The sequence below is a fragment of the Myotis yumanensis genome, unplaced genomic scaffold (genome assembly GCF_028538775.1).
Source record: "Myotis yumanensis isolate MYYU_CA2020_CCGP unplaced genomic scaffold, mMyoYum1.0.hap1 SCAF_12, whole genome shotgun sequence".
Classification (NCBI taxonomy): Eukaryota; Metazoa; Chordata; class Mammalia; order Chiroptera; family Vespertilionidae; genus Myotis; species Myotis yumanensis.
In genome coordinates this window covers 56,171,720-56,184,066 of record NW_027223763.1, presented here as the reverse complement: position 1 = coordinate 56,184,066, position 12,347 = coordinate 56,171,720, and the positions used below count along the sequence as shown (strand labels likewise).

Here is a 12,347-nt window from a genome sequence, read left to right as displayed (position 1 = left end):
GAGATTATGCAACTAACCATTTATGGCATACCACTTTAGTTCTAAAGTTACATCTTTTCAGTTGTTTTTAGATGAAATAGATTCAGATAATTTCTAATTGATTATCTTATACCTACTTTTATGTAAGGTCCAAAAACTAATATGCTAACTGCATTTAATGTTATAGGGAGAGTGACAGAAGGAGGAAGGAAGGGAGAGAATTTCAATAAAGGACATGCTGCCAATATTCAAAAGAGGAAAATAAATAATGTTTATTTAGCAGACCAGCCAGCTTTTCAGCTAGGAAGATACATTATTGTTATTCCAATGAGCTCATATCTAATAGTGTTGCTAGGGATTTGAAGTCAGATATCTAACCATGTCACAGAATTATTTGCCTAGTTTTTTGGCTAATAAAGAATAGAAATAGCTAGACCTGGTTGCAGATAGCTTGCATATTGATAAATCCCTTTATAATTTATTTTAATATTTTATATAATCAATCTTAATGTACACTGAATACTTCTGTTATTGTTATTTGTAAAAATATTTTAGGCTTTACTCAATATCCTTTGGGTGTTTTTTTTTCTTTCTTTTTTGGTATCTAAGGTCATTTATTCATCCTGGTCACCTTAGAATGGCTATGATTGCTGAAATACGTATTTAACATTTTGGATTTTTTACAAGAGTAGGCAAGAATAACCAAGAATAGTGTGGATTTAAGATGAATACGAAATGAAAGTTATATTTAACGCTAGTATGAAGTTAATTTGGCTTTTTGTTAATGTATCCTGAAATGCTAGTGAGATTGTCCCTTGGTAACATTTCACCCTCCCCCCCAACCCCCTTTTTTTTTTTTGGCTTGGAAGGAATAAGGTCAGATATATATTTATTTTATATTTGTAGGGGGAAAACAGTTTAAGAATACCCTGTTCAAACAATTGCCAATTCTGTGTTTCAATATATGTCTGTGCTTTTAGTGACGAATGGAACACAGAAACCTTATAATAAATGAAGGCATTGATCCCACTAAGCCCCCTATCACCATTGTTAATAAACATAGTGCTAAGAATTCTAGCCAGTGAAGTGAGGCAAGAGAAATAAAAAAGTGTAACTTCTGAAAGAAATAAAACTCTCATTACTCTTAGATGATATGATTATGAAAATGATTTATCCTTAGATCTTCTTGGATTTTTTAGAATGTTTAAGAAGTGTGACTACAAATCAGTATTTTAAAAAATTCTATTTCTGTGTGCTAACAAGCACTTCTTCAGAAAATGAAATTAATAGCAAGACCATTTATAATAGAATCAAGAAACAGGAAGTTCCTGAAATAATCCCAACAGAAAAAGTACAGGATCTCTAGGGGGAAATTGTGAAGCTTCATGGAGATATTGTTGTTTTTGTGTGCATGTCTGATTGTGTGTTAGAACTTGAAAATCTAATTTAAAAAATTCATGGAAATATAATTTATTTAGAATAACCAAGACATTCTTGAAAAAGAACAAGATGGGATGACTTGGTTTACTAGGTATGGAGTGTTATTACAAACCCATCGTAACTAAGATATATGTCATTTGTATAGGGATAAACAAACAAACCAAGAGAACAGAAGAAAGAGCCCACATCAGACTCATGCATGTATGGATGCTTGACCTGTGATCTCTGAGGGAAGGGCAGCTTTTTAAGTAATCTGACCTGGAACAACTGGGTTTCCACATAGTAAAGATAAATTGAGACCCCTATGTTTCACTGCTCAAAAGTGTAAACATCACCTTAGGTAGATTATTGGCCTAAATGTGAAAGGTAAAACTATAAAGTTTTCAAAGGCTGTAGAAGTTAATATAGGACAATGTCTTCATTACCTGCAGGTTGGGAAAGATTTCTTGAACAGGAAATAAAAAGCACTAGAGGAAAAGATTGATAAATTGGACTGTATTAAAGTGAGAAACTTGAGGTTATTAAAAGATGCCATAAAGACAGTGAAAAGGTAGACTCAGCATAGGAAAAGATATTTGCAATATGCAACTGTAACATTGTAGTATCCAAAATGTATGAAAAATGAATCAGTAACCTTTCCCTTTAGGGTAGGGATGAGGGAGAGTGATGAGGAAGGAATGCACAGAGGCAAGCCTCTATGTGGTTTCAAATGTTCTCATTCTTGAAACGGTGGCATCACTTTTCTCTAACCTGAACTTGTTTTATGCATTTATCTGAATAGAATCACATTTCTTAGCAAATGAGAAGAAATGAAAACAAATAGTTATTATGTTAGTTTGCTAGGGCTGTCAGAACAAAATACCAGAGACTGGGAGGCTTACACCACAGAAATTCATTTTCTCACAGTTCTGGAGGCTGGAAGTCCAAGATCAGGTTTGGTTTCTCTGGAGGCCTTTCTCCTTGGCTTGTAGATGGCCACCTGGTCGCTGTGTCCTCACATAGTCTTTCCTCTGTGCATGAGCATTCCTGGTGTCTCTGTTTCTAAATTTCCTCTTCTTGTAAGGACACCAGTCAGATTGGATTAGTGCTCCCCTTGAAGGCCTCGTTTTAACTTAGTCGCCACTTTAAAGGCCATGTCTCCAAATACAATGACATTCTGAATTGTGTTAGGAGAGACAATTCAGCCACAACACTGATTGTGTAGTCAAGATCTTGAATAGTAAATGGTTTTTTGTGATAAATTTTCCCAAGCCAATTTTTGGATTAAAAAAATCCTATATCGAACACCCCCCCCCCCCCCCCCCCCCCCCCACACACACACACAAGTAAGATGGAAGTAAAGGTGCTGTGCTCTGGAGAACTGTGCTAACAGACTCACACTGTGGCCATGTATGTGTAAATGTGGAACACAAAACAGCAATTTCAAATTAAATTAAAGTATCTTTTATAAGTACTCTCCAATATAAATGTATAACCAAATGAATAAATGATAGTATAAGCAGAAATTTTAGTCTCATCTTCATCCCTACACTTATAAATTCTGGTTGGCAAAATTTTTTTAACTCTTTTTCACTGGGAGAAGAAGGGATGCATTTTATTTGGGCATACATTGTATTTTTATTACAGTAAGCTCTATTGTAACACAGTTTTTGTATTCCTAAAATACACTCCACTGTGTAAGTCATGCAGTGAAAACCACAGGGCTTATGGGAAATTGGAGGCACAACACTCAAAAACGTTGTCAGTGACACTTAAAAGCGTAGGAACCTAATAGAAACAGCAGCATGGTTTTATACATGTTAAATACTTAAGAAATACATAAATACTATCATGAACATGGCACTTTACCTTAAAAGATACCCGAAGTTTTCTTGGAGAAGTGGGCATCAGAAAGGTTGCATTGTGTGAGTTGTTGTAGAGTGACGGGGAGAGGGTCACCTGAAATTGGAGGGTAAGTTGTAATAGCATGTAGATGAGTGTGGCTCATGATAAACTGAGGTAGCTGGTAAGTGACTGGAGGTATGTGTGTGTTTTGTGTATTCCTATATGGCTTGGTTTAGCTGGCTGCAGTTTTTTGCATTCATCTAGAGCAGTCAGTGATGGCGAACTTTTTGAGCTCGGCGTGTCAGCATTTTGAAAAACCCTAACTTAACTCTGGTGCCGTGTCACATATAGAAATTTTTTGATATTTGCAACCATAGTAAAACAAAGATTTATATTTTTGATATTTATTTTAAATATTTAAATGCCATTTAACAAAGAAAAATCAACCAAAAAAATGAGTTCGCGTGTCACCTCTGACACGTGTGTCATAGGTTCGCCATCACTGATCTAGGGTTTCTACAGGTAAAATCATGCATAAGCAAAGACAAAATGCTTGCTATGCTCAAATTATTGCTTAATCATGTTGGAACATATTTGTGTTTCCAAATAGCAGAACTTGTTAGATATAATTTTAAAGAAATCATTTGTTGTCCCATCTTGTTCTCTTTACATGTTTGTAAGGATTCTGCATAGGCTCTTTTTACTGAGCCTTTAAAATGACTGCCTAACATAATGCTACATACCACGTTAAGTGTCTTGGTGTATTTTGAGTTTTTCCAGGATAATGAATTGGGTGATTTGGGAGTGGAATCAGAGTTCTGCTGGAGTGTGGTGGGTGATCACTGTGATACACAGGAAAACATCAGTTCTTTGGTTTCAAGCAAGTGCATTATGTTCAATGGCCTCCTGGCTTTCATTATTGCTACCAGAATACCTTTAAACCATAACCTGAACCAATATTATAAAGTGTGTGGTTGGTTATGTTTGGGGGATCCTTCCCATTCATTTCTTGCTTTTATCCACTGTAGCCATTTTATATCAAAGTTTAGCAATAACAGGTTTCTGGGAGAAGTCTTATTCTTTCATTCTCTCTCACTCCTCTGGCATATTTGGTTGGTAACAGTGAGGGCACGTGAAATGCTACCCCTCATTTTCCTACCAGTTTTTTTTTTTTTTGGTAACTTTTAAGACCCTTACATTGATGCCCTGAACCAGAAAATCAACTTTCTTTCACAACATTTCCATTTCCCTTCCTGTCTAGGCATTTCTCTATGTTTCTGTAGTCCTCTGTGCATGCATCCCTCTTATAGTATACCAGAGGCCCGATGTATGAAATTCGTGCAAGAGTAGGGCTTCTTTCCCCTGGGTGCCAGCACTGGCTTCCCTCTGGCACCCGGGACCCGGGCTTCCCTCCAGCCACCCGCAGGCACCCGGGACCCGGGCTTCCCTCCAGCCACCTGCAGGCATCCGGGACCCAGGCTTCCCTCCGGCCGCCGGCAGGCACCCGGAATCCAGGCTTCCCTTGCAGCCCCGGCTTCGCCCGGAAGGTCCTCTGGAAGGACGTCCAGTCTAACTAGCACATTATGCTTTTATTATTATAGATCATATTGTGTTTTGCAAAGTTGGGCTCTCTCTCTGAATAAACTGCATATTTCTTGAGGGCGTGGACTATATTTTTATCATTTTTCTATATAGCGGAGTGTTTGCAATGCTGGTTAGGTGAGTAGATGGTTGAATGAATGAAGTGAGGCTGAAGAGAACTATCCATATGATCCTGTAATTTGCTTCCCCCCCATTTTGACTAAGTTACCTAATATAATCTCAGTTACTTGGTCACTTGATCTTAAGGGTTTTTGCAGTGCAATAGTAAAATTTACTTTTGTGGAACCAGTGATTCTATACCATCTGTTTTGTATTTTGGAGGTTTTTTGCTATAAATAATAAATAAGCATGGCTGATTAGCAACCTTTGGGTTGAGGCTTTTTGGCACAATAGAATAGTAAAATCCTATTTTTAATCTTGCTGCTTTGAAATTTAAAAATATATATTGATTAAATGAAATCATCTCCAAAGGGAAGAGTATTTCTTTTAAGATAATAAGGAGAGCCCAGGCCAGGTGGCTTAGTTGGTTGAAGCATCATCCTATAAACCAAAATGTTGTGGGTTCAATTCCCTGTTGGGGAACATGCCGGGTTGTTGGTTCGATCCCAGTCAGGTTGCATATGGGAGGCAACTGATCCATATTTCTCTCACATTAAGGTTTTTCTCTCTACCTGCCTGTCTCTATAAAATCAATAAAAACATAGCCTCGAGTGAGGATAAGTAAATAAATACATAGATAATAAGGGGGAAATGTTACGGCTCAATTCTTGATTATTATTGCAACTACATAAGTAACTTTTGAATTGTTTTTAAGACTTTCTTTTTCTTCTTATAGGACCTCTTTATAGTTAGACATGAATTGGCCATAATGAGACTAGCTGCCTTTATGGGCATTACTATGTTAGTTGGAATAACTGGACTCTTTTATACTCAACTAATTGGCATCATCACAGTAAGTATATTTTTAATGTAAAATACTGTATTTATGAACATATTCCCTAAGTATGAACTTAATTCTAAAATGTTACAGAGAGTTTAGAAATTAGAGGAGAAAATTACCCAGAGTCATTTATCCCCATTTTCAGAAGCCTGTGTAATTTTAAAGTAGTTATAATCAGTGTACAGAGTATACATACAATTTTTCATCCTGCCTTTAAAATTTAGCATAAACTATTTTTATATAGCTGTAGACTCCATAAGTAATCTCTCCCCTGTTGATCAGGGTCAGTGTGCAATTATTGTTTTCTATATTACAAAGAACACTACTTTGTGGAAATGGAGTTACTGATAGAAACATTTTATTAGTAATTAAATATTATTTTTGCATGTACATATTAGCTAAATGGGATTTAGCACAACAGAAAAGATAAAAAAGTGTGAGAAATATTGATAAGAACTTAAAAGTTTGACAATACATGGCATTGCAGAAGATGTAGGGTAAACACTTTCTCATATATTGGTTGGGGTGTAAATTGGTATATCCTTTTTGAAGAACAAATTATCAGTGTCTGAAAATTTAAAATGTACAGTCCTTTCTCTACACATCCTATAGAGACTATTTAATTATATGTAAATAAACATGTAATTTAAAAAAGATCTTCATTATTTTACTATATATAATGTATGTATTATATATGAAAACTTAAGTGATTATCAGAATGTATTCAATGAAAGAAATGTATAGTAAGAAAAAAACACATCAGAATTTACTATAAAGCAATAGTATTCAAGAAAGTATGGTACCGGCATAATGATAGACATATTGATAAATGAAATGGAATCAAGGATCTGAAGTATACACATATCCTTATGGACAATTATTTGCAGTAAGGGTGCCAAGACTGTTTAATGGGGGAAGGTAAAGTCTTTTCAAAGAAATGCTGCTGGGACAACTAGCTATCCACATGCAAAGGAGTAAAATTAGACCCTTACCTCACACCATGGACATACTAGTATATGAGCTCAAAATGGACCATATACCTAAATGTAAGATCTGAAATTATAAAAATTATAAAACTCATAGAAGAAAACATAGGAGCCGAGGCCAGTTTGGCTCAGTGGATAGAGCGTCGGCCTGGGGACTGGGGGGTCCCGGGTTCGATTCCGGTCGGGGGCGTGTGCCTGGGTTGCGGGCACATCCCCAGTGGGAGATGTGCAGGAGGCAGCTGATCGATGTTTCTCACTCATTGATGTTTCTAACTCTCTATCTCTCTCCCTTCCTCTCTGTGAAAAATCAATAAAATATATTTAAAAAAAAAAAAAGAAAACATAGGAGCAAGTCTTGGGTTAGGCAGTACTATCTTAAATATGACACCAAAAGTGCAAATGACCAAAGAAAAAAATTGATAAATTGGACTTACTCAAAACTTTTGTGATTCAAGGGACACTATTGAGAAAGTGGGGGTGTGTGTGAGAAAACAGCTCACAGAATGGGGGAATATTTGCAAATCATGTATCTGATAAGAGACTTGTATATAGAGTATATAAAGAACTCTTATAACTCAATCATAAAAAGACATTCTTATTAAAACATGGGATAAGGATCTACATGGGAATTTCTTCAAAGAATATATACAAATGGACAATAAATACATATAAAGATGCTCAACATCATTAGTCATAAAGGAAATGAAAGTCAAAACCATAATGAGGTTTTGACTATAATAAAAAGTACACTAACAAACGTTGGTGATTCATTATAAAGTGCTTATAGTGTAGTAATTCAGTCATAAAGTAATTCACAATTACAGTAATCACTCGATTTTGCAGACCTCGATTTAATGGACTTCAGATTTAACGGACTTAATTTCCAGTCTGTAGTTCATATGTGAAAATTAGCACCCTATTAATTTTAAAATGCTTTTAACCAAGATTTGCTTATAATTAAATTAACGGGTTTTCTTGTTTGATTGTTATTCGTTTACTGATATTTTTAACAACTTTTAGCGAATAAGATAAAATAATTAGAAATTACTTAAATTTAAAAATAGTGGATTTCTAATCAATTTCCAAGGTTAAAAGTCAACACAACCAGATGCTTCTGTGGACTAGACTGATCTTAAGCCCAATTTTAAAGGATTATCTTTGATTATTTTTAGACTTAATTTTAAACAGGATTTAAATACATGTGCTTATATATTTTTACTAAAATTAATATTGAAGTTAAAGTGTTTTCAAAGCAATCAACTTTAAAGCGTTCTTTATTTAGGGAACAGATTATTCTAATTTTTCCTTACGTAGACTGTTTAGTCTTTTTTTTCTGTTTCTGAATGAAATGGGTAGTGATGGCAGTTATTAGTGTAATTGATGTCAGAATTTCTTATTGAGCAGTAGTTCACACACAGCCAAGAATAGTGTCCATCTGACAACCACCAGTACTAATGGTGCTGGGTGATTGTGTCAGTCATGTTTCCAGTCACTGGGCTTGGAGAGAGTTAATCAAGAAGTGCAGTAACAGCTGGCCCAGCGCTTCTGGCGAGGTTCTGACAGTGAGCTATTGTACGTGTGACAGTGCTCTGACAGTTTCTCTGAATGTTGTATACAGGCATTTTTGTTTTCTGGGCACCGTGGAGTTTATGTAATAGATTAAGCTTTTGGTGGGGTCTCTGGGGCTTAGTGTTTTTCTCAGTTGTGGTGAGGTTTGTGGTAGGGTGGGGAAGATGTACTTACTTGCAGTTTTGGAAAAGGCTTTAAATTCTCAAAGAAAAAAATTGAGTTTTTGCTTTTGTCTCACAGGTACTATTGTTGGACTCTGCTTGAATTGCTAAAGGTAGCTTAAAGCAGAGCTTTTCCAGTTAAAAGGGGAAAATGTCTTTCCCCTACCCCGCCCCAGTACTGCCTCACGGTTACCTAAATAAATACAGAAAGAATTACAATGCAGGGGTAACTTAATTTTAACTTGGTTATATTATGCAATGAAAAGTATCTTATGTTCACAATGTTAAATTAGTTTAAATGAGATTATCTATTAAATAACATTCTCATTACCAGACAGTTAGTGGGTTTACCTGCCTTTTAATATATACCCAGAAATGTTGTTCTCAGATTATTAATCCTTATAGTTAAATTTTGCCAAGTATCCCACTGAGTCAATGTGGTGAATTAGCAGCATTCAGTACAATCTCTGTACAAATTATGTTTGGTTTACTCCAAACCAGCATTGCAAATATGGAAAACAATTTAAATCTATTTGTGTAATAGTGTAGGGGAATAGTGCATTTTAATTTTCTTAAAGCATTACTAATTGCTTGAGTGATTAAATAGATGTGTTTTTATTTGGTTAGGAGGCTAAACACTTATGAGTTTTCCTTTTATTTGCAATTGTCCACACATCGGATTTTAATCTGATTTTAAAACATTATAGGATTGGAGAAAACAGAAACTTATTTATAGTAACTTGTAGATCTTCTCTCTGTCATATTCCATCATTAGGTTAGTTACTCTCCATGTCCCAGCCAAAGGAGCACATTTGCTCATCTTACTTCTATTGATAACCAAAAATCCTACTGAAAGTAGAATTTTGTATTAAAAATGTAAGAATAGTAAACCTTATGTGTTGATCACAAACATAATTTTTCAGCTGTTTCCAGTGCTTAGTGTAAGGCTTATTTATACAATATATTAGTGTGTGTAATCACCCTCTCTGGAATCCTCTGTGTTTCTGTATAATTATTTCTTGTAAACTTGACTGATTTCACTAGCCTGTAAGCTCCTGATGCTAAGGACTGTGTCATAATAGTTACTTAGTAAATTTTTGATAGATGGATTAATGAGTAAATGAATCTTGGCTTATGTACTTAGTACTTGGTTTTCGACTAGGTTGCGGACGTTGGATTTTATTAGCGTAGTCACCCACAGTCCTGGTCATTTTAACTTTTATGATAAAAACCACGCTTTTATTAAAACAATTTTTATAAGTTGCATCCTGATATAATTGAGATATTGTATTTCCAAGCCTTTTTAGAAAGTGTTTAGTAGGCAATATGAAATAAGAATGACCACCATTTATTGAGGAGTTATTAAGAGCTCTAATGTATATTAATTCCTTTAGTCACTGTAAAAGACCTATGAGGTAAATATTATTATTCAAAAATTGAGATACAGACTTTTAGTAACTTCCCTAAGGTTTTATATAGCCCGAAAAGAAGTATGGGAATTATTTTGGAAAGAGATTTTCAGTGACTATATACATGTAAGATCTCCTGTCCTCTCACTTTAGTTCCGTGATAGATTAAATCCTTATGTGAATTTCAGATTTCTAGTAAACTATATAGCTGGCCCTCTGTTGGAGATGGATGCTTAAAGAACCATTTATTTCAAATGAGGAATAGCATGAGTTCTGGCTTCAAAGGAGGGGAAAGAGCTGATAGTATCAGGAAATGCTTTCTCTTTGCACTGCTGATATAAATTAAAATGAAGGAATCATGCTATTTCTGTCCATGTTCAGTTTGTTTAGTGCTGCAAACATATATTCAGTACTCACTTGGAACAATACATACTAGTAGATGCTATGGAAGATGCAAAGTTAAATGAGCTTTTTGCTATCCGTATGTGGATCACAGGTGCTAGAAAGCCAAGCAAAGGTTTACCTTAGAATTAGTAGAAGTTAGTAATAAATAAAACAGGTATACAATCTCTAGTTCTGAAAAACTTTTTTGAATAGTTCATTAGTTCAATTTAAATCCATAGAATCAGGTATGTACAACAGCGTTAGAAGCATAATAACAGCAAAGAGTGCAGGCGATGACTGAGGTAAGATTGAATTGTCTTCAGGGAGGCTTTCAGATAGAATGTTCTTACTTATTTCAAGTCTTCAGTTTGGCAGGTCTAGAAACTCCATTTTGAACATGTTCATAAGCTTTGCACAGTGGCAGTAGCATAGCTAATGAGGTTTATCCGAGGTGCAATTATTACTAATCGAAAATGTTTCCAGAGTTAATGAGGCCGAGAAGCAGTGATTCTTGCTTCCAGACTTAAAAGTGATAGTTATAGATATAAAGGAGATTGTCAGGTGTGTCAAAGGACTCTTTACATTCTTCTTCCCTGTGACAACATATATGGCAAGTTATTGGTGAGAATGAACTCAAAGCAGGATAAGTTAGTTGGATGGATTGTATCATCAAAGTATTTCAAGAGGACTAAATTCTCAGGTCTGTCAACCAGGAAACTTCTGGTGATAAATTCTTCCTCTTTGCCCCTCTCCCTCCCAACTTTTCTAGTGGGCAATGAATACCTTCCTCTTATTTTCTGCTAGGAACTCCCCCCCCCCCCCCCCCCCACACACACACACTTTAGATATAATCTTATTAGTTAGGACACCTTTTTTTTTTTTAATAATGATATTTTCTTAGGCTGAGTCTGAAAGATAATTTCTTAGGGTAAGGTCAGCCATCTGGAAAATTATGAAGTATTGATTGATTTAAATAAGGCCTACATTTCTGTAAGTCTTGCTATTTCTAGTTTATTATTATTATTTTATTTTTAGAAAATAAACTTTCAGTTTCTAAAAATAGGAAAGCATTCTCATATAGCTCTTAGATATGCAGGCTAAAGAAAGTCTTAGCTATTTGATCATTAGACCATAATCAAAAAATAAATATTTCTCTGGAAATAAGATATTCTGATTGTAGAGAGCACAAAATAAAAACTTGTTTCATATTATTCCTTGAAGAATGAATTTTTCTGGATAGCTGAATTTTACATATAACTAATAATTTATATTTATACTCCTCCTTAAAGATAGCAGTTATCTTATTTGTCATTTTCTGATGGCCACCAAAGGCATTGAATCTTTTATATTGAATGGAATTAGCTATGTGCACCAAAACCTATTTTAATTAGTCTTTGTGTGTGTTTCCCTATAATATTCCATATTTCTGTACATTATAAGCAGAAAAAAGTATCTCAGATCTAATTTGGCACTTGAAAATAGCTTACGGTTTTCCATGTTCCAGCCAGTAGTAACTTCTTCCTTTTTCTAGCTTGCTGTTTCTGTGGTGCTTATGACTATGATAGCATAATAAATTGTGCTGCTCTGAGTATGTGTGCAAATGTCAGTGCAAAAATTTTGTGACATGTTTAATTCACATACAAATTGTACTTTTTTCTTATAACATGAGTCTGGATAGCTGAGTTTCAGAGAGGTAAGCATTTGCTATTTCTAGAGGAAAAAATAGCCTTTATGTCTACCCTCACAAATTGTGTTCATAAAGTCCCGATAAACGTCCCGTCCTCTGATAGAATAACCATCTGTTTATGATGACTTAATAGGCAGTAGTCTACTATTTTCTTGAACCAGATTCTAGAAAGGTGTCAGAAGCACTTGAAAAGAAAAGCTTTTCCCATATGAAGTCTAAATCCAAAGTCTTTAACATTGATTCTTTTTTTTTTTTCTTAATATATTTTTGGAGGAAGAGAGAGGGAGAGAGAGATAGAAACATCAGTGATGAAAGAGAATCAGATTGGCTGCTTCCTCCATGCCCCGCATTGGGGATTGAGCTCAC

The 12,347-nt window shown here is 35.1% G+C and overlaps 1 protein-coding gene and 1 non-coding gene across 4 annotated transcripts in view; both read left to right on the top strand.

The window, feature by feature from the left end:
* ZDHHC21 (zinc finger DHHC-type palmitoyltransferase 21) overlaps positions 1-12,347 on the top strand; it is a 56,609-nt gene that overhangs the window by 31,375 nt on the left and 12,887 nt on the right. For all 3 annotated transcript variants that reach the window (XM_070431699.1, XM_070431697.1, XM_070431698.1), the window contains exon 7: positions 5,681-5,797. In XM_070431699.1, coding sequence (XP_070287800.1) covers positions 5,681-5,797 — 117 coding nt within the window. The remainder of the gene's footprint in view (positions 1-5,680; positions 5,798-12,347) is intronic.
* On the top strand, positions 10,701-10,842 carry LOC139021369 (U4 spliceosomal RNA). Its single transcript, XR_011473475.1, has one exon. It is a non-coding gene; the product is annotated as a U4 spliceosomal RNA (small nuclear RNA).